This window comes from Mesoplodon mirus, assembly GCF_964341445.2.
Source record: "Mesoplodon mirus genome assembly, chromosome: 4".
NCBI classification, from domain to species: domain Eukaryota; kingdom Metazoa; phylum Chordata; class Mammalia; order Artiodactyla; family Ziphiidae; genus Mesoplodon; species Mesoplodon mirus.
In genome coordinates, this window is record NC_138979.1 from 140,119,943 (window position 1) to 140,144,200 (window position 24,258).

The 24,258-nt window shown below is 39.4% G+C and overlaps 1 protein-coding gene across 2 annotated transcripts in view; it reads right to left on the reverse strand.

Annotated features, from left to right (window-relative positions):
* The window catches only part of NID2 (nidogen 2), a 77,696-nt gene that overhangs the window by 21,301 nt on the left and 32,137 nt on the right, over nucleotides 1-24,258 (reverse strand). The window contains exons 8-9 of one of the 2 annotated variants that reach the window (XM_082617407.1): nucleotides 23,909-24,139; nucleotides 158-301 (exon numbers count right to left, since the gene is read on the reverse strand). In XM_082617407.1, the coding sequence (XP_082473533.1) occupies nucleotides 158-301; nucleotides 23,909-24,139 (375 nt within the window). The remainder of the gene's footprint in view (nucleotides 1-157; nucleotides 302-23,908; nucleotides 24,140-24,258) is intronic. The other variant, XM_082617408.1, reaches the window with a different exon arrangement.

Genomic DNA, 24,258 nt, shown 5'->3' on the forward strand with positions numbered 1-24,258 from the left:
TAAACCTAACCAGAATATGCTTAGTTTTTAAATAGCTGTATTTAGATGAACAGCTGCTAAACTCATTGATCCATGGAGATGACAAAGCAGACACTTGTCTTCTATGGACATAATGTTGGAGGACTCCATGAGGGAACACAGAGCGTACGGCTCTTACCCACGCAACTCCGTCCATCTCCCTGGTACCCAGATGCACACTCGCAGGTGTAGTCTACACCTGTCGTCGGATGGCACCGAGCCGTGGTGGCACATGTGTGACTCCCGTCATAGCAAGGATTCACTGGGGTGGGATCTGAGTCCCCTGCATGGGTAGAGAGAAAATAAAAAACAAAAGCACAATCTGGCTGTCATAAAGAGAATGGCACAGAAGGAAGAATATCGGCAAGTCCTTGGAACTGGCTGTGGACCTGTCTGTCTGGGGCCCGCCTGGCGACCTTACTAAATTATTAATATCCAAAGCGAGGGCGGATCATCTGCGTCGCAGTTTTCGATTCCAGAATGGCTTCCCCTTGCCTACTCTACAGACAACTAACCTTTTCTTGTTTACAGCAGGTTTGTGTCAGGGAATAAAAATATCCAACACATGGCATCCTTTTATTTAAAAGTGCTTTCATTCTATCTTCTCAGGATAATTCTGTGAGGCAGGCTGTCATTCCTTTTATTGGTAATTTTCACCGATAAGGAAAATAAGCGAGACACATTAGAAAAATTGCCCAAGCTCACAAAGCCAGGAAGTGGTACATCAAGGACTTATACCCCAAATTTCTGCCTCCTAATTGAGCAGTCTCTCACTAAGTGCACTATTCCATGGGTCAAAATTCAATTAATGAGAAAATCTTGCTTTAAAAAAAAAAAGATTTATAAGACCAAATAAATAGGAATGGCTTTCACAGTATTTACTCTTTAGGATTAACCTTGCCATGACTCCATCCATCCACTGGGTAGTGATGACTGTTAACATCTGAAATCTTCCCTAAAGACCTTTACTTCTAGATCGAGTGTAACAGAAATGTGTATTAAGCACTTATGTGCCTAGCGCTGTTCTAAACCCATACATATACCATTCCATTAAATACTCATGTCTATAACGTGAGGAAGGTATCGTCATCATCTTCATTTTACCGCAGCACAGAGAGATCAAGTAACCTGCCCAAGGTCACACAGCCAGAAGAGGTGGATGCATCAAAAAGCTGGGCAGTCTTGCTGCAGAGCCCACCCATGCTTTCCATCATTTTGCTACAACTACCACCAAAGGAACTTCATGAAATCATCTAATCGAGGCCAAGAGCACAGAGATGGTGGCGCTGGAGACAGCCCCAGTTGCCCAGACTGGATGAATCCATTAACTTTGGGCACTTCCATTTACTTCTCCGATTCCTCAGGTGTAAAATGAGAATAAAAATAATGCTTATATCTGCTAGAACTGCTGAAGAAAATAAAGAAAACCCAACTCAATGTATGTGAAAGGAAACTCCGCCACAGGCCAGCGCACACAGCCCCCAGTGACTGCGTTCCTTCTTCCTCATCAGCCTGACAGAGTTCATTCTCGCTTGAAGTTTTAGCTTCGTCTCAGTCCTGAGAATTAATTCTGACCTTAGATTCAAAAGATTGCACGAGCCCCACCCAAACCTCCCGGGCTCTACCTCAAGCCATCCCTGCTCCTAATGGGGCTCCATCTAAGTCACGATAACTAGACTTCTGTCCCCGGGTTTCTGTCTGTCTCGACAGCCAGCTTGGCGCACAAGCCTACCTTGCCCTCCACAGCTGTCTCACTGCCCTAGAAACCAGCAGCTTGGCATCCCTAGACTTTGGCAGTACCACTTCCTCCTGGACTCCCTTTGCTTTCACTCTAGCTCACACACCTCTCCCCACCCCCTGACCTCATGTGGGTGGGCCTCACCCACATAATTCCCAGTCCAGATCCAAGTGCTTGCTGCTGTCGCCTGCCTCACAGATGGACTTCCCTCCAGTCCTTAGGATGCCTGGCCACTTCCCCAGTGCTAGCCCACCGCCCACGTTACGACTCTTCCAGTTTCCTCTATGGGTCTGCTGTGAATGGGGATGCCTTGGCCGAGTCCCTGATGGGACACCTTCACTCTCTGGTAAACTCCCATCATCGCTTTATAAGAAATACCATGTGTGGTCTCGCGGCGGAATATTCTCCTATCATGGATTCCCACATTATGGCCTGAAAATAAGGAGGGCCATGGGTTTACCCTCAGTTCACCTCAGTGACATTGGCTGGAGTAACGGAATCTCTGCAAGAAAACAGGACCAACAGTGGCTCTAGCATGTTTAAACCTGAGGCGCTGAAGTACGCCAGCAGAGGCCTCGCTCCCCAGATCACGCGGACATCCATGGACGTCCCTCATCCCTCCCCTCTGGTTCTCTTGCCAGACGGGCCCGGGAGCACAGCACTGGGGTTGTAGTTGCGGGGTTGACTTGGGTTGACTTGATTGTATTGCCCAACGTACTGAGTCAGTCCCCTGTGTGTTGCAGTTGAGAAAGACAGGGTTGCATCCTCACTGAAGGCCCCACGTGAGACAAGAACCTGATTGCCCCCCATTATTCTCTCTCCATTTTAGGAGAGGGTTTTGTACCAATTCCTGACGTACCCAGTCAAAGGAAGAAGTGAGCTTTGAAATGTTTTCGTTTACAAACACTAGTGGCTTAGCCCTCATGTTCAGTACTTTCCAGTATCAAAACGTCACCGTGGCACACTCCAGCAGAGATTAGTGAGTATACGTAATGTCAGGAGTTTACCACCCGGTGAGGCATTAAAAGAAAAAACATGCAGCACAGAAGTTGATTGGCAAACTTGGACAGGACACACTAGCGTACCTGAAATTGAGGAGAAAGTGTGCATAATTAAACATCATGCTGACTTAAAATAGACTTCACTGACAGCACGGCCACGTCATTTGCTGAGCCCAGCGCAAAACGAAAATGTGGGACTCTTTGTTCAAAAATTATTAAGTTTCAAGGTGGTGACAGCACAGCTTTAAGCCAAGTGTCAACCCTCTCTGAGCCTGAGGCCCTGTGCTCAGAATTTGGTTTCCAAACACACTATATTAAAAACCCATTTCTAAAACTGTTTGGTTATCCGTTCTCTATGGCTAGTTAGCTTTTCTCCTATTATAGTAAATAAAGAAGAGCTGTATCCTTCTTAAGACATTTTCTATCTCACCCTTACCCTCTTGAACAGCTTGACTCTCTGACAGAGGATCTGGAACTAATTTACCCATTTAATCAAGAGGGGAAGAGTGGTTTTCCTTAAAGGAACAGTCCGTTCAGCTTCAACGCAAAGGAGCCCAAAGCCTCCTCAGCTGGAGAGCTGAGCGGGAGAGCAAAGGCAGGAAGCATTCCTGGATCCTGCCCTGCGAACCCACCAGTACCAGCCAAGCCGCATGGGAAGCTCAAACCCTCGGGGAGGGCAGGGGGCTGACTGGAGGGTTGTGGAGGTTCTGGACACTGCTTCTAGAACCCGGGACGCTGAACCCGGAGCTCCCACGTCAGGTGGGGCAGCTGTGCTGTTTCGCGCACATGCCAGCCAGATAACCGCTCCCTCCAGGAAAAGGCAAAGGCTCTTGAGACGATACTGCCATGCACTGCGAGGGGAAAGAAAAAAAAAGGTTGTGTTTTGTTTTCCTTTTAATAAATTTTCTTGGGCTTCCCTGGTGGCACAGTGGTTGAGAGTCCGCCTGCCGATGCAAGGGACGCGGGTTCGTGCCCCGGTCTGGGAAGATCCCACATGCCGCGGAGCGGCTGGGCCCGTGAGCCGTGGCCGCTGAGGCTGCGCGTCCAGAGCCTGTGCTCCGCAACGGGAGAGGCCACAACAGTGAGAGGCCCACGTACCGCAAAACTAAATAAATAAATAAATAAATTTTCTTCTTTCTTCCCCATTTTTCTCCTATTCGGGTAGAATGAACAGTATTGCTATTTTCTGTAGGGGTGGATGAGCAGGGTTGAAACCCAAAGGGTAAATCCCCACGTTCCTTCTTTTAAAGTTCGGTCTATATTACGAGGCAGTCCCGGGGTCTGCGGAGTCGACGTGGAGCCGCAGTGCCGTGAGGGGGAAACAGTGGGCTCTGGAGCTGGCGTTGGGTTCAAGTCCCAGCTCAACACTTCTAGCTGTGACCAGGCAGATTACTTCATGTCTACACCGCAGTCTCTGTCAAATGAGTAACAATTCCATCACTGGGTAGGGCTGTGGCGGGGATTAAATGAGTTCATTCATGCAAGGTACTTAGAACAGTGCTTGGCGTCAGGAAGACTGTCCTTTGCTACTACCCTAGCACTACTGCTACCGCTTCTTATTATTTGACGTGGGTAGAAGGGAAATCACGCAATTCTAAAGGCAAATTAGCAACTTGGTACCTGCCAGTTTGCTGGCGTTCTGACCCTTTACTACTTCTCCCTTCGGGCATGTCTCTAGGAAAGATACACCCAGAGATCTGTCTTTTCCTTACTTGATTCCAGAGTCTGAATGAGACCTTGAGGGCTGGGAGGCTCTCCTTATAAACTACTCTTCTTACAGATGAGACGCCTACACCCAGCGAAGGGCTGAACTGGACATCAAAGGTGAAGGTCCTTTTCCCCTGGTGTTTCTGTTGAAATCTCTCCTTGAGATCTTTTCCTTCCTTCTGAGGTACGTGTTCCTGTAAAGTCAGCTGACATTTTTATACTATTAATTCACTACCGTATAATTCCTTCTTCAGACACTCAATGGCTGCGCCCCCCAACCCAGTTTCTTAAAACCAAGCCAACCAACCACACCAACAAGCTCAGGATTCCCGTTTCAAATCACGTCTACATCCTAGGGAGGAGCCCTGTCCTCTTACCTTAATCTCCTGTTATCATACTGCTGAAGTGACCGCTGCACATCGAGCCCAAGGAGGCTTAGGGGGCCCTCAGCTCCAGTGGTGAAGCAGACTCTCCAGTTACAGACTCACCTCTCTGAGGTATGGATTCTGGGCTCAGCAGTATCAATACGGAACTGAACAAGGGAAACATTCTTTCTCCTCATGTGCCTCTTCTAGGGGAAGACTGCCTACTGGTTTTCAGAATTAAAATGCTCCCTTGATCTGACAAGGTCATTTCACATCTGTAGAGTTCCCTGACTTCCCAGGCTCATCCTCTGGCTTGCCTAGAACATTTTTTAAAAATTAACATACTTAATTTTTTTTAAACAGGTTTACGTTTACCAAAAAATTGAGCAGAAAGTACAGTTTCCATAGCTACCTCCTACCAATTTGCACAGTTTCCCCTGTTATTAATATCGTGTATTAGTGTGGTACATTTGTTATAACTGATAAACCAATATTGATATATTGTTATTAACTAAAATCCATAGTTTACATTGGCATACACTCCTTGTGTGGTCCAGTTCTACAGGTTTTGACAAATGTATAATGCTGTGTATCCACCATTATAGTATCATACAGAATAGCTTCACTGCCCTAAAAATCCCCTGTGCTCCACCTATTCATCCCTCTCTCCCTCCCCCCGAGCCCCTGGCAACCACTGATCTACTTACTGTCTCTACAGTTTTACCTTTTCTAGAAAGTCTAGAATCACACAGTACAAAGCCTTTTCAGACTGGCTTCTTTCACTTAATAATATGCACTTAAAGTTCCTCATGTCCTGTAGTTCCTTGATAGATCTAGAACATTTGTATCCAGATTTTTTTTTTTTTTTTTTTGCGGTACGTGGGCCTCTCACTGTGTGGCCTCTCCCGTTGCGGAGCACAGGCTCCGGACGCGCAGGCTCAGCGGCCATGGCTCACGGGCCTAGCTGCCCCGCGGCATGTGGGATCTTCCCGGACCGGGGCACGAACCCGTGTCCCCTGCATCGGCAGGTGGACTCTCAACCACTGCGCCACCAGGGAAGCCCATATCCAGATTTTTAATCAAGCTTCACAGGTGAGGCTAATGATGATTGAAGTATAAGAACCACTGCTTTAGAGTTTTGGTTTTTTCCCCACAACTGTTTTTTCAAGTTGAGATATAGTTCACATACCATGTAATTCACCCATCTAAAGTACACATTCCATGCAAATGGAAATGAAAAAAAATGAAAAAACATCAACTGCGCAATTAGCTTTTAATATATTCATAGAGTTGTGTAACCATCAACCACAATTAATTTTAGAATATTTTAATTTTAATCCCCCCCCCAAAGCAACCTTGTACCTTTTAGCAATCAACTCCCTATCCCACTATTATGCCTCCAACCTAGGCAACCACTAATCTACTTTCTGCCTCCGTAGATTTGCCTATCTGGATATTTCGCATAAATAGAACCTTGTAATATGTTATCCTTCATGACTCATTACCTTCACTTAGCATAATGCTTTCAAAGCTCATCCATATTGTACCATGTAACAGTGCTTCATTCCTTCTTATGTTTTATGTTTATGTCTCCATGGTGTATCCTCTCCACCTAGGTTTTCAAGATGCAGCATCACCCATTATAGAAGAACTACTACACTTTCATGATCATATGTTAATAATCATATTTTTAATCAGCTCCTTGGTCCTCTATATTATTTTACTCATATTAGCAACTAAACTAACACATACAAGTACAATAGATGCACAAGAAGTAGAAACTGTCTGGACAATCTTACCAGCCATTATCCTAATTCTAATTGCCCTGCCATCATTACAAATGCTTTACATGCTGGACTAAATAACCCTTCCCTTACCGTAAAGACTATAGGACACCAATGATACTGAAGCTATGATATACAGACTATGAAGAATTAAATCTTGACTCCTATATAATTCCAACATCAGACCTAAAAACAGGAGAATTACAACTAGTAGAAGTAGACAATGGAGTAGTTTTACCTACAGAAATAACAATCTGAATACTAACCTCCTCAGAAGACATTTTACACTCATGAGCTGTGCCTTTACTAGGCATAAAAACAGAGGCCATTCCAGGATGCCTAAACCAAACAACTCTCATATCACCACGACCACGTCTATATTACAGACAATGCTCAGAAATTCGTGGATCAAATCACAGCTTTATACCCATTGTCCTTGAACTAGTACCACTAAAATACTTTGAAAAATGATCCTCATCAATATTATAAATTCCTTAAGAAGCTAAATAGCATTCACCTTTTTAAGTTAAAGACTGGGAGTTAAAACTCCCTTTCATGATATGCCACAATTTAACACATCAACATGATTTATTACTATTCTATAATAATTCTAGTCCTATTTATTATATTCCAACTAAAAATTTCAAAATATACTTATTATTCAAATCCAGAGTTGATGTCTACCAAAATACAAAAACAATCTACCCCTTGAGAAACAAAATGAACGAAAATCTATTTGCCTCTTTCATTGCCCCAACAATAATAGGACTTCCTATTGTTATCTTAATCATTATATTCCCAGGTATTTTATTCCCAACACCTAATCAACTAATTAACTATTGTATAATTTCTATTCAACAATGATTAGTTCAACTCACATTGAAACAAATAATAGCTATTCACAGTCACAAAGGATAGACCTGAGCGCTAATACTTAACATCACTTATTTATTCGATCAACAAATCTATTAGGACTATTACCACATTCATTTATACCTACTACACAACTCTCAATAATATTAATAGCAATTTATAATATTAGGAATATTATAATAATAATATTAGGAACAGCAGTTTCTCTATGGGCAGGAACTGTAGTTACAGGCTTTCATCACAAAACAAAAGCATGCTTAGCTCACTTTCTACCACAAGGAACACTGGCTCCTCTTATTCCTATGCTAGCAGTCATCAAAACTATTAGCTTATTCATTCAACCAACAGCTTTAGCCATACTATTAACAGCTAACATCACAGCAGGACCCCTATTGATTCATTTAGTTGGAAGAGTGACTCTAGCATTGCTGAGTATTAGCACCACCACAGCTCTCATTACATTTCCTATCCTTGTCTTACTATCCTCAAATTCACCATTGTAATCATTCTAGTTTATGCATTTACCTTACTAGCAAATCTTTACCTACGTGACAATACATAACGTCCCACCAAACTCATGCACATCACATAGTAAATCCCAGTCCCTGACCCCTTACAGGAGCTCTCTCACCCCTTCTAATAACAGCAGACCTAATTATATGATTCACTTCAACATTATTATTAGCACTAGGTCTACTAATACCTTATCAATAGATCAGTGATGACATGACATCATCTGAGAAAGCACTTTTCAAGGCCATCATACACCAAGTGTTCAAAAAGGACTTTGATATGGAATAATCCTATTTATTATTTCAGAAGTCCTCTTTTTTTTTTTTTTACCAGTTTCTTTTTGAGCCTTCTACCACTCAAGCCTTGCCCCTACACCTGAACTAGGGGGATGCTGACCACCAATAGGCATCCGTCCTCTAAATCCATTAGAAATACTACTTCTTAATACCTCCGTATTATTAGCCTCTGTGGTATCCACTATCTGACCTCACCACAGCCTCATAGAAGGAAACTGAAAAAACATACTCCAAGGTCTTTTTTTTGTGTGTGTGGTACACAGGCCTCTCACTGTTGTGGCCTCTCCCGTTGCGGAGCACAGGCTCCGGACGCGCAGGCTCAGCGGCCATGGCTCACGGGCCCAGCCACTCCGCGGCGTGTGGGATCTTCCTGGACCAGGGCACGAACCCGTGTCCCCTGCATCGGCAGGCGGACTCTCAACCACTGCGCCACCAGGGAAGCCCACTCCAAGGTCTTTTTCATCAAAGTCGCCCCAGGCGTTTATTTTACATTTCTACAGGCCTCAGAATATTATGAAACATCCTTTACAATTTCAGATTGGGTATACAGGTCAACTTTCTTCATAGCTACAGGATTCCACAGACTGCGTGTAACTATTAGCTCTTCCCTATCGTCTGCTTCTTACATCAATTAAAATATCACTTCACGGGGCTTCCCTGGTGGCGCAGTGGTTGAGAGTCCGCCTGCCGATGCAGGGGACACGGGTTCGTGCCCTGGTCCGGGAAGATCCCACATGCCGCAGAGCGGCTGGGCCCATGAGCCATGGTCGCTGAGCCTGCGCGTCCGGAGCCTGTGCTCCGCAACGGGAGAGGCCACAACAGTGAGAGGCCCGCGTACCGCAAAAAAAAGAAAAAAAAAATCACTTCACATCTAACCACCATTTCGGCTTCAAAGCCACTGCCTGATACTGACATTCTGTAAATGGAGTATGACTATTCCTTTACGTACCCATTTATTGATGAGGATCTTATTATTTTAGTATTAAAAAGTACAATTGACTTACAATCAATTGGCTTCAGTAGAATCCGAAAAAGAATAACTCTAATATTGCCATTAATTACAAACATAGCACTAGCCTCACTACTCGTATTTATCACATTCTGACTTCCCCAATGAAATATTCACACAGAAGAAACAAATCCTTATGAGTGCGGATTTGACCTTATAGGATCAGCACATCTACCTTTTTCCATAAAATTCTTCCTGGTAGCCATTATATTCCTCCTTTTTGATTTAGAAATTGCTCTTTTACCCCCTACCCTGAGCATCTCAGACAAATAATCTAAAAACAATACTCATTATCGCTTTATTCCTAATTTTATTACTAGCAATAAGTCTAGCCTAATGAATGAACCCAAAAAGGACTAGAATGAACTGAATATGGTCATTAAACTAAATGATTTCAACTCATTAGATTATGATTAAGCTCATAATTACCAAGTGCTTTTAGTGTATATAATTATTATAACATTTACAGTATCTCTTATAGAACTATTAATATGTTGATCTCGCCTCGTATCTTCACTATCATGACTTGAAGGCATAATATTATCACTATTCATTATGGCAACGCTAATAGTCCTAAACGCACATTTTGCCCTAACCAGCGTAATACCAATGGTCCTGCTAGTATTCTCAGCGTGAGAAACCACACTCGGACTATCTCTACGAGTAATAGTATCGAACACATATGGCACTGATTATGTACAAAGTCTTAATCTCCTCCAATGTTAAAAGTTATTAGTCCTACAATTATACTAATACTACTAACATAATTATCAAAGAACATAATCTGAATTAATACCACAGTCCATGGCTTATTAGTCTCATAGCCTTTTTCTTCTTAATCAATTTAATGACAATAGCCTCAACTTTTCACTAATTCTTTTCCCCAGCTCATTAGCACCATTATTAATGTTAACAACATGACTCTTACCATAATTAATAGCCAGCCAATTTCACCTACTCAAAGACTCATTAACTCGAAAAAAATGATATATTACCATGCTAATTACATTACAAATATTCCTAATTATAAAATTCACTGCCACAGAATTAATCTTACTTTATATTTTATTTGAAGCAATACGAGTTCCAACACTTATTATCATTGCCCGATGGGGTAAGCAAACAGAATGTCTTAACACAGGACTTTATTTCTTATTTTATACACTAGTAGGATCACTTCCACTCTTAGTAGCACTAATACATATTCAAAATGTCACAGGCTCACTAAATTTCTAATACTTCGATATCGAACACAAGCAATAGCCAACTCCTGATCCAACATTTTCATATGACTAGCATGTATGATAGTCTTTATAGTAAAAATACTCCTCAACGGCCTTCACCATTGATTACCTGAAGCACATGTAGAAGCCCCCACTGCAGGATCCATAGTCCTTGCAGCCGTACTACTAAAACTCAGAGGCTGTGGTATATTGCGAATTACAACAATACTAAACCCACTAATATATTTCATAACATACCCTTTTCTCGTACTCTCCTTATGAGGAATAATCATAACTAGTTCAATTTGTTTATGCCAAACAGATCTAAGATCACCTATCGCGTATTCTTCCGTCACATAGCACTTGTTATTCCAGTCATTCTTATCCAAACACCTTGAAGTTATATTGGAGCCACTGCTCTAATAATTGCCCAGTGCCTCACATCATCCATATTATTCTGCCTAGCAAATTCAAATTACAAACGAATTTACAGCAGAACAATAATTGTAGCCCGAGGTCTACAAACATTCCTCCCATTAATACCAACATGATGACTACTACCAAGCCTAACAAACCTAGCTCTATCCCCTAACTATCAATCTAATTGGAGGACTCTTTGTAGTAGTAACATCCTTTTCATGATCAAATATCACCATTATCCTCATAGGAATTAACATAGTAATTACCACCTTATACTCACTATACATTTTTTGGGGGGTGGGTACGCGGGCCTCTCACTGTTGTGGCCTCTCCCATCGCGGAGCACAGGCTCCGGACGTGCAGGCTCAGCGGCCATGGCTCACGGGCCCAGCCGCTCCGCGGCATGTGGGATCTTCCCGGACCGGGGCACAAACCCGTGTCCCCTGCATCGGCAGGCGGACTCTCAACCACTGCGCCACCAGGGAAGCCCTCACTATACATATTAATCATAACACAATGAGGCACATATACCCACCATCATTCACATGAGAAAATGCCCTCATAACCCCTTCACATTTTACATCTCTTACTCCTATCATTAAACCCCAAAATCATTTTAGGGCCCTTGTACTGTAAATGTAGCTTCAAAAAAACACTAGATTGTGAATCTAGTAACAGAAGACTAAATATTTTTATTTACTGAGAAAGTATGCAAGAATTGCTAATTCATGCTTCCATATCTAACAGTATGACTTTTTCAAACTTTTAAAGGATAGCTATCCATTGGTCTTAGGAACAAAAAAATTGGTGCAACTCCAAATAAAAGTAGTAAACTTATTTACCTCTTTCACACTAGTTACACTATTTATACTAATGATACCAATTATAATAACAAACACCAACATTTACAAAAGTAACACATATCCATCCTTTGTAAAAAAAAAAAAAAAAAAACACTATCTCATATGCTTTTATCACCAGCTTAATTCCAACAATAATATTCATTCATACAGGTCAAGAGATAATTATCTTAAACTGACATTGAATTACTATCCAAACCCTTAAATTATCACTTAGCTTCAAAACAGACTATTTCTCAATATTTGTGCCAGTAGCATTATTTGTCACATGATCTATTATAGAATTTTCAATGTGATACATGCACTCAGATCCTAACATTAATCAATTCTTTAAATACTTACTCCTTTTTCTTATCACAATACTAATTCTTATCACTGTTAACAATCTTTTACAACTTTTCATTGGATGAGAAGGAGTCGGAATTATATCTTTTCTACTTATCAGGTGATGATATGGACAAGCAGATGCAAATACAGCCGCTCTCCAAGCAATTTTATACAATCGCATTGGAGACATTGGACTTATTATATCAACAGCATGATTTCTATTTAATTTAAACCCATGAGACACACAACAAATCTTTATACTTAACCAAAATCACTCAAACCTACATCTAATAGGACTTGTGTTGCCTGCAGCTGGAAAATCCATCCAATTTGGCCTCCAGCCATTCCCTCAGCAATAGAAGGCCCTCCTCCCGTTTCAGCTCTATTCACTCAAGCACAAGAGTTATAGCAGGTATTTTCCTACTTATGTGCTTTTACCCTTTAACAGAGAATAAATTTACCCAAACAATAACATTATATCTGGATAAACATAACTACATTATTTACAGCAATATGTGCTCTCACCCAAAATGACATCAAAAAAATTGTTGCCTTCTCTTACTTCAAGCCAATTAGGCCTTATAATAGTAACAATCGGTATTAACCAACCTTATCTAGCATTTCTCCATGTTTGCACACATGCCTTTTTCAAGGCCATCCTGTTTATATGCTCTGGCTCCATTATTCATAGCCTAGATGATGAACAAGACATTCAAAAGATAGGAGGTTTATTTAAAGCAATACCTTTTACCACAGCGGCCCTCATTATTGGAAGTCTCTCACTGACAGGAATACCTTTCCTCACAGGTTTCTACTCTAAAGAACTAATTATCGACACTGCTAACACGTTGTACACCAACGCCTGAGCCCAGCAAATAACTCTCATCACCACATCCCTCACAGCTGTCTATGGCACTCGCATTATTTTCTTCGCACCATTAGGACAACCTCGCTTTTCTACTTTAATGAAAACAACCCACTGCTAATCAATTCTGTTAAACGTTTATTAGCTGTAAGTATCTTTGCTGGATTCATTACCTCCAGCAAAATTCCCCCAATGACAATCCCACAAATAACAATACCTGATTACTTGAAACTAACTGCCTTTGCTGTGACCATCCTAGGTTTTATTCTGGCATTTGAAATCAACCTCACTACACAAAACTTAAAATTTAAATATCCCTCAAATTTCTTCAAATTTTCCAACCTCTTAGGTATTTCCCCATTATTATACACCGCTTCCCACCATACTTAAATTTATCAACAAGTCAAAAATCAGCATCATGTCTCCTAGATTTAATCTGACTAGAAAGTATCTTACCAAAAACTACTTCCCTTATTCAAATAAAATTTTCTATACTAGTGTCAGACCAAAAAGGCCTAATCAAACTATATTTTCTTTCATTCCTCATTACCCTTGCCCTAAGCATAATTCTATTTAATTACCATGAGTAACTTCTATAATAACCACAACACCAATAAGTAATGATCAACCAGTAACAATTACCAATTAAGAACCATAGCTATACAACACTGCAATTCCTATAGGCTCTTCACAAAAAACCCAAAATCACCTGTATCATAAATTACCCAGTCCCCTAGTCCATTAAATTTAAATACAATCTCCACTTCCTCATCCTTTAAAACAAAGAATACTATTGAAAATTCTATCATCAACCCTGAAAGAAATATACCTAGAACAGTCTTATTAGAGACTTAAACTTCAGGATACTTCTCAGTAGCCATAGCTGTCATATAACCAAATACTACTAATATTCCCCCTAAATAAATAAAAAATACTATTAAACCCCCAAGTGAACCACCAAAATTCAACACAATCCCACAACCAACACCAACACCTACAATCAATTCAAGTCCACCATAAATAGGTGAAGGTTTTGAAGAAAAGCCCACAAAACTAATTACAAAAATAGTACTTAAAATAGATACAATGTATATTATCATTATTCTTACATGGAATCTAACCATGGCCAATGAAATGAAAAATCATCATTTAATTCAACTATAAGAACACTAATGACCAACCGAAAATCACAACCATTAATAAAAATTAGTAACAACACAATTATTGACCTCCCAGCTCCATCAAACATTTCATCATGTTGAAATTTTGGTTCTCTTCTGGGCCTTTGTTCAGTTCTACAAATCTTGACAGGTTTATTCCTAGCAATACATTATACATCAGACACAATAACTACTTTTTCGTAAGTAACACATCTCTGCCGAGATGTGAACTATGGATGAATTATCTGATATCTACATGCAAATGCAGCCTCCATATTTTTTATTTGCTTATCTATTCATGCAGGACAAGGCTTATATTATGGATCCTATACCTTTTTAGAAACATGAAACATTGGAATCATTATTTACAGTCATAGCTACAGCATTCATAGGCTATGTCTTACCCTGAGGACAAATATCGTTCTGAGGGGCAACAGTTATTACTAATCTCCTTTCAGCAATTCCATATATTGGCACAAGTCCTGTCGAATGAATCTGGGGTGGATTTTCAGTAGATAAAGCAACTCTTACACGATTCTTCGCCTTCCATTTTATTCTCCCATTTATCACTGCAGCACTAGCAGCTGTCCACTTACTATTCCTTCACAAAACAGGATCTAATAACCCCGCTGGAACCTCAACTGATATAGACAAAATCCCATTTCACCCCTACTGTACAATCAAAGATATCCTAGATGCCTTACTGCTAATTCTAATACCAATAATATTAGTGCTATTTTCATCCGACTTACCAGGAACCCAGACAACTACACCCCAGCAAACCTTCTCAACACACCACCTCATATCAAGCCAGAGTGATAATTTTCTATTTGCATATGCAATTCTACGATCAATTCCTAATAAATTAGGAGGAGTGATGGCCTTATTCTTTTCAATCTTAATTCTAGCATTTATCCCAATGCTTCACACATCCAAACGACGAAGCATAACATTTCAACCTCTCAGTCAATGCGTATTTTGAGTACTAGTAGCAGACCTATTAACACTAACGTGAATTGGAGGACAACCCATACAGCACCCCTTCGTTATTATCTGACAACTAGCATCTATTCTATATTTCTTTCTTTTTTTTTTTTTTAAAGAAGTTAATTATCTTTTTTTTTTTTTTTTTTTTTTTTTTGCTGTACGCTGGCCTCTCACTGTTGTGGCCTTCCCGTTGTGGAGCACAGGCTCCGGACGCGCAGGCCCAGCGGCCATGGCTCACAGGCCCAGCCGCTCCGCGGCATATGGGACCCTCCCGGACCGGGGCACGAACCGGCGTCCCCTGCATCGGCAGGCGGACTCTCAACCACGGCGCCACCAGGGAAGCCCTATATTTCTTTTTAATTCTAGTACTAATGCCAGTAACTAGCATCATTGAAAATAATCTCCTAAAATGAAGAGTCTTTGTAGTATCAATATATCTATTACCCTGGTCTCGTAAACCAGAAAAGGAGAATAACACATCTCCCTAAGACTCAAGGTAGAAGCTCCAGCTCCACCATCAGCACCCAAAGCTGAAATTCTATTTAAACTATTCCCTGAAGATTTGTTATGGGACATTTACAAGATTACTAAGTACAATCTTAGTATTAAAATAACCTCTTTTTACCATAAATTACCATGTACTTCATGCATAATGTGTATTACATTAATAAGTACATATACATCATACATGCTGTGTATAATCGTAATTATTACCCCATGCTTATAAGCATGTACATTACATAGTACATATTATTGATTGTACACAGTACATTAAGTCAAACCAATTCTAGTCAACATACATATCATATCCACTAGATCACAAGCTCAATCAGCAAGCTGTGTGAAACTATCAACCCCACTTAGCAGGTGTCCCTCTTCTTGCTCTGGGCCCATAACTTGTGAGGGTTTCTATTAGTGAACTTTATCAGACATCTGGTTCTTACTTCAGGACCATCTCACCTAAAATCACCCACTCTTTCCTCTTAAATAAGACATCTCGATGGACTAATGACTAATCAGCCCATGCTCACACATAACTGTGGTTTTATGCATTTGGTATTTTTTAATTTTTATAGGGATGCTGGGACTCAGCTATGGCCATGTGAGGTCTTAACACAGTCAAATAAACTGTAGCTGGACTTTAATTGAATATTATTTACCAACATCAACCATAAGGTGTTATTCAGTCAATGGCTACAGGACATAAGGAAATTACACACACGTACATATTGAACAGGTAAATAACCTGTTTAACAAGCCCTCCTTACGCCGCACTAAATCCCATATTCTACATGCCTATAATGCCCTGCCAAACCCCCCAAACAAGGCAAAAACATATGAATACATAGAATTTAGTTAATCTATCCAACAAACATAAACAATGCTCAAAATAGGATATACCTAGAAAATAAACCCTAATCGCACCAATGAATTACTTAGATATTTACCATTTATATAGACAGGCATCTCCCTAGATCTATGGATCATTTTTATCAAAATTTTAATACTAAATCTAGCATAAATCACACAAAACAACTATATACATGTTACTTCACAATATAAACACAACTTGTTAATGTAGCTTAAAACCTAAAGCAAGACCCTGAAAGTGCCTAGATGAGTTTATGGAGTTGATAAACACAGAGGTTTGGTCCCAGGCTTTCCATTCGTTTTCAATCAAATTACACATGCAAGCATCGGAGCCCCAGTGGGAACGCCCTCTAAATCATTCAAAGGACCTGGCAATCAAGTATACTAATAGTAGTAGCTCAGAACACCTTGCTTAACCACACATCCACAGGAAACAGCAGTGATTAAAATGAAGCCATAAACAGAAGTTCAACTAAGTTATATTAACTAGGGCTGGTAAATTTCGAGCCAGCCACCACGATCAAACGATTAACCCAAATTAATAGAAGTTCAGTGGAAGGCGTGTTAAAGAGTAACATAAAGTTAAATTTTAATTAAGCTGTAAAAAGCCATGGCTAAAATAAAAATAGACTACGAAAGTGACTTTAGTATTTCCTAATTACACGACAGCTAAGACCCAAACTGGGATTAGACACCCCACTATGCTTAGTCCTAAACGCAAATAATTATTATAACAAAATTATTTGCCAGAGTACTACCAGCAGAAGCTTAAAACTCAAAGGTCTTGGCAGTGCTTCACACCCTTCTACAGGAGCCTGTTCTATAATCGATAAACCCCGATAAACCTCACCAACCCTGGCTAATTCAGTCTATATGCTGTCTTCAGCAAGCCCTAAAAAGGAATAAAAGTAAGCATACTTATACATAAAAACATTAGGTCAAGGGGTAACCTATGGAGTGGGAAGAAACGGGCTACATTTTCTATCTCAAGAATGTATTTCTCACTACACGCAGGTTTTTATGAAAACTAAAAACCAAAGGAGGATTTAGTAGCAAATTAAGAATAGAGTGCTTAACTGAATAAGGCCATGAAGTAAGCACACACTGCCCATCACCTTCTTCAAGTATTACAATCGCTTCCTACAATCTATTACTAAACACTAATTATATGAGAGGAGACAAATCGTAACAAGGTAAGCACACTGGAAAGTGTGCTTGGATAAATCAAAGCATAGCTTACATAAAAGCACCTAGTTCACCCCTAGGAGATTTCATAATTTATGAACACTTTGAACTAAATCTAGCCAACCCCCCACAAGTTTTACTAATATAAGCAAATTAAGTAAAACATTTACTCAACATTTAAAGTATAGGGGATAGAAATTTAAAATATCCTCTGGCACTACAGAGAACCTACCCTAAGGGAATGATGAAACATTAAAAGTAACAAAAAGCAGTTAACCCCTTGTACATTTTGCATAATGATTTAACTAGTAAACACTTAACAAAGAGAACTTAAACATCCTGAAACCAGATGAGCTACTTATGAACAGTTTATTAGAACAAACTCATCTATGTAGTAAAATAAGTAGATTTATTATAAGAAGATTTATAAGAAGATTTATAAGTAGAGTTGACAAGCCTAACGTGCCTAGTGATAGCTGGTTGTCCAGGAAAAGAATCTTAGTTCGACTTTAAAAATTACCAAAAAAATTATAAATTTTAATGTATTTTTAAATGTTAATCTTAAAAGGTACAGCTTTTCAGAAATGATACAACCTTATCTAGAGAGTAAAAACAATACCATAGTTGGCTTAAAAGCAGCCACCAATTAATGAAGAGTTCAAGTCCAACAATAACTTTATCTTAATACCAATAATAAGCAAATCAACTCCTAGCTTTATACTGGACTAATCTATTGACCAACAGAGGCAATAATGTTAACAATAATGAGTAACAAGAAATATTTCTCCTTGCATAAGCTTACATCAGTAACTAATACTATACTGATAATTAACAGCAAATGAGCACAATGCAACATTAAATTATTTATTTAGTAAGCTGTTAATCCAACACAGGCATGCACTCGTGAAAAGATTTTAAAAAGTAAAAGGAACTCGGCAAACATAAACCCTGCCTGTTTACCAAAAACATCACCTCTTGCATAACTAGCAGTAGAGGCACTGCTGGCCCAGTGACAACTGTTAAACGGCCATGGTAACCTGGCCATGCAAAGGTAGCATAATCATTTGTTCTCTAAATAAGGACTCGTATGAATGGCCTCATGAGGGTTTTACTGTCTCTTACTTTCAATCAGTGAAACTGACCTTCCCATGAGGAGGCGGGAATATTAAAATAAGACGAGAAGACACTATGCAGCTTTAGTTAACCCCCCAAAAAACTAAACCACTAAGGGATAACAAATTTTTATATGGGTTGACAATTTTGGTTGGAGTGAGCTCAGAGAACAAAAAAGGCTCTGAATGACTGAAGTCTAGACTTACTAGTCAAAACATATTATCATTTCTTGATCCAAAAATTTATCAGTGGAACAAGTTAGCCTAGGGGTAACAGCTCAATCGTCTTCTAGAGTTCATATCAACAATAGGGTTTACGATCTCAATGTTGGATCCAGACACCCCAATGGTGTAACCTCTATTAAAGGTTCATTTGTTCAATGATTAAAGTCCTACGTGATCTAAGTTCAGACCGGAGTAATACAGGTCGGTTCCTATCTATTATATATTTCCCTCAGTTCAAAAGGACAAGAGAAATCAGGCCCACTTTAAAAAAGCACCTGATAAACCAGTTAATGATATAATCTTAATTTAATTAATATATACAAAATATTACCCAAGAACAGTGTTTGTTAAGGTGGCAGAGCCCACTAATTGCGTAAAACTTAAACCTTTGTAACTGGAGGTTCAAATCCTCTCCCTAACAAAATGTTTATAATTAACATCTTAATACTCATTATCCCCATTCTCCTAGCCATTGCATTCCTCACATTAATTGAATGAAAAATCCCAGGTTATATGCAACTTTGAAAAGGACCAAATATCGTTGGACCATATGGCCTATTACAACCTATTGCTGACACAAATTATTCATTAAAGCACCATTACGACCAGCTACATCCTCCATTTCCATATTTATTATTGCACCAATCCTAGCCCTAACCCTAGCCCTAATCATATCAATTCCTCTACCTATACCTTATCCCCTAATTAGTATAAATCTAAGGGTGTTATTTACAATAGCTATGTCAAGCCTCACCGTATATTCCATCTTCTGATCCAGATGGGCCTCCAACTCAAAATATGTATTAATTGCAGCCCCACGAGCAGTAGCACAAACAATTTCATATGAAGTAATACTAGCAATTATTCTTCTAGCAGCCCTTTAAGTAAATGGAACTTTTACTTTCTCAACCCTCATCACAAGAACATTTATGAATAATCTTCCCATCATGACCCCTAGCTGTGATTTATCTCCTCTCTAGCAGAAACTAACCGAGCCCCCTTTGACCTAACAAGAGAAGGAGAATCTGAACTCATATCGGGATTCAACGTAGAATATGCAGCAGGCCCATTCATTATATTTTTCTTAGAATATGCCATTATAATAAATATTTTCACAACAATCCTCTTTCTAGGAGCATTCCACAACCCCCCCATACTAGAACTATATACAACCAACTTTATTATAAAAACACTATTATTAACAATTTCTTCCCTATGATTTTGAGCATCCTACCCTCAAGGTAAACTTAGCCAAGGAGGTGAAAGACCCATACTCTGAAAAGTATAAGACCTTTATGAAGAAAATTGAAGATGATACAAAGAAATGGAAAGATATGCATGTTCACGGACTGGAAGAATTAATATTGTTAAAATGTCCATAGTAGCAAAAACAAACTACAAATTTAATGCAATCCCTATCAAAATACCCAGGACATTTTTTTTCACAGGAATGAAAACAGATAATCTGAATTAGAACAAATAATCTGAAAATTTATATGGAACCACAGAAGACCCCAAATAGCCACAGCACTCTTGAGAAGAAAGAAGAAAGCTGGAAGTATCATGTGCCAGGACTTCAGACTATACTACAAAACTACAGTAATCAAAACAGTATGGTACTCTTATAAAAACATACCAATAAATCAATGGAACAGAATAGAGATCCCAGTAATAAACCTACACATTTATAAAGAGCTATAAAACTCAATATCAAAAACTAACCCAATTAAAAATTGGACAGAAGACCTGAATAGACATTTTTCCAAAATAGACATACAGATGGCCAACAGGCACGTGAAAAGATGCTAACATATCCAACATATATATCCAACATATAAAAATAGCTCATACAATTCAACATAAAAAAAAAACCCCAAACAACTCATTGCAAAATAGGCAGAAGAACTGAATAGAAATTTTTCCAAAGAGGAAATGCAGATGGCCAATAGGTACATGAAAAGATGCTCAACCTCGCTAATCATCAGGGAAATGCAAATCAAAACCACAATGATAGCAGCCCTATTTACAATAGCCCGGAGATGGAAACAACCTAAGTGTCCATTATCGGATGAATGGATAAAGAAGATGTGGCACATATATACAATGGAATATTACTCAGCCATAAAAAGAAACGAAATTGAGCTATTTGTAATGAGGTGGATGGACCTAGAGTCTGTCATACAGAGTGAAGTAAGTCAGAAAGAGAAAGACAAATACTGTATGCTGACACATATATATGGAATTTAAGAAAAAAATGTCATGAAGAACATAGGGGTAAGACAGGAATAAAGACACAGACCTACTAGAGAATGGACTTGAGGATATGGGGAGGGGGAAGGGTAAGCTGTGACAAAGCAAAAGAGCGGCATGGACATATATACACTACCAAACGTAAGGTAGATAGTGGGAAGCAGCCGCATAGCACAGGGAGATCAGCTCGGTGCTTTGTGACCACCTGGAGGGGTAGGATAGGGAGGGTGGGAGGGAGATGCAAAAGGGAGGGGATATGGGAACATATGTATATGTATAACTGATTAAATTTGTTATAAAGCAGAAAAAAAATATTAAAAAAAAAACCACAATGAGATAGCTATTCTGACAGATGTGAGGTGCTGTCATCAAAAAGAACGCAAATAAATGTGTTGGCAAGGATGTGGAGAAAAGGGAACCCTTGTACACTGTTGGTGGGAATGTAAATCTGTGCAGCCACTGTGGAAAACAGTTTGGAGGTTCCTCAAAAAACTAAAAATAGAACTACCATATGATCCAGCAGTTCCATTCCTGGGTATGTATCTGAAAATGAAAAAAAATTCGAGAAGATACATGCACCCCAATGTTAATAGCACAATTATTTACAATGGCTAAGACATGTAAGAGAACCCAAGTGCCAATCAACAGATGAATGGATAAAGAACACTTGGTACACACACACACACACACACACACACACACACACACACAGGAATACTATTTGGCCATGAAAAATTCCATTTGCAACAACACGATGGACTTGGAGGGTTTTATGCTTAGTAAGATAAGTCAGACAGGGAAAGACAAATACGGTATACTGTAACTTATATGTGGACTCCAAAAAACAAACATGAATGAAATGAATATAACAAAACAAATAGACAGATATGGAGAACAAATTAGTGGTTACCAGTGGGAAGAGGGACGGAGGGAGGGACAAGATAGGGTAGGGGATTAAGAGGTACAAACTACTATATATAAAATAACCTACAAGGATATACCATACAGCACAGGGAATATAGCCAATAGTTTATAATAACTTTAAATGGAGTAGGATTTATAAAAATATTGAATCACTATGTTATACAGCTGAAACTTATATAATGTAAATCAACTATACTTCAATTAAAAAATGAAATTGCATATGTAGATGTTGCATGTGCAAACCTGAAAGCATTTTGCCTAATTGTAAAGCATTATAAAATATTGAAGTATTGTTAAATCTATTTCTAGACAAATAAGAATTGCAGTAAAATTGAATAATACTCATTAGAAAAAGAATGAAGATGGACCTCTACTTCACACCATATACAAAAATTAACTGAAAATGGGTCAAAGGCCTTAATGTACTTAAATTAAAATTTTAGAATAAACTTAGGGGTGAACTTTTGTGACCCTGAATTAGGCAATGGTTTCTTCGATATTATGCTAAAAGTACAAGCAACAAAAGAAAAAAATAGATAAATGGGGTGTCATCAAAATTAAAAACTTTTGGGAATTCCCTGGTGGTCCAGTTGTTAGGATTCAGTGCTGCTGTGGCCCAGGTTCAGTCCCTGGTTGGGGAACTAAGATCCTGCAAGCCAAGCAGCATGGCCAAAAAAAAAATTAAAAACTTTTGTGCTTCAGAGGGCATTATCAACAAAGTGAAATACAACCTACAGAATGGGAGAAGATATTTGCAGATCATATATTTAATAAGAGACTTGTATCTAGAATAGATGAAGAACTTTTACAACTCAATGAGACAAATAATCTAATTAAAAGATAGGCAAAAAAATTGGATAGGTATTTCTCTAAAGAAGACATCCAATGAGCCCACGAAAAAATGTTCAACATCATTAATCATCAGGAAAATGCAAAAATCAAAACCATAATGAAATACTACTTTATATGCATGTGGGTGGCTGTAGTCAAAAAATGGATAATAGCACATGTTGATGGGCATGTGGAGAAACTGAAACCCTCACATGTTGCTGGTATGTGTGTAAAATGGTGTAACTGTGGAAAACAGCAGTTTCTCAAAAAAGTTAAACACGAAGTTACTATTTGACTGAGTAACTCTACTCCTAGTTATATACCAAGAGAAAGAAAAGCTTATGAAAACTTCATAATAGCCAAAAGGTGGAAACAACCCAAATGCCCGTCAATTAATGAATAGATTTTTAGAATGTCATAACTCTCCAGTTATAATAGATAGTATGGATAAAGATAGTATTAAATTTAGGTTAATGGATGGTGAAAACTAGGCTCACAGCACCCTGCACTTATCACAATCATAACAAATACTTATACATCAATCTCCCCCCTAACTTGGCCACACCTTGTTCACAGGTGTATCCCCAACACAGACAACACACACAATTGGGTGTTGCAGCAAACCAGCCTAATGTATATGCTCTATTCCTGATCTTGGCAGGAACACTACTCTAAAAGTTCCATTTCTACCTCTCAAGGACAGGACCCTGCTTTATTCATCCTCACACCCAGCACCTAACAGAGCCTGGCACTCAGTTACCCTTAGTAACCTATGTGAATCTTTCTGAGGCCACTCAAAAGGCATGAAAGAAAGAAGGTTGGATGGAATTTTTGCCCAGCAATAACAAAAAAGGGAAACCATACCTTCAACAGGGCCAATTTGATTGGTCACAGCGAATCTGAGCACTTTTTCTTCATCCGTGTACAAGGCAAAGACCCGGTCCACATTCAGCTGCTGGGTGGTGGGGATGGTCCAGTGTCTGGGGCCATGTCTGCATGCCTGGTAAGTGATGTTCTGGTGGATGCGGTAGGACCGTGTTTGGTTGATGGCACCCAACGTGAGAGAGTAGGCTCTGGAACTTGTGGAGGTCACAGCTGCAATAGACATTATTCAGTCAAATGAGGAAATGTACAAATATTAAATACAGAGGTTTTTTATGTGAGGTGAGTTTCTCTGCAGTTTTTCATGTAGTTGCTGGAGCATGTCCCCTTGG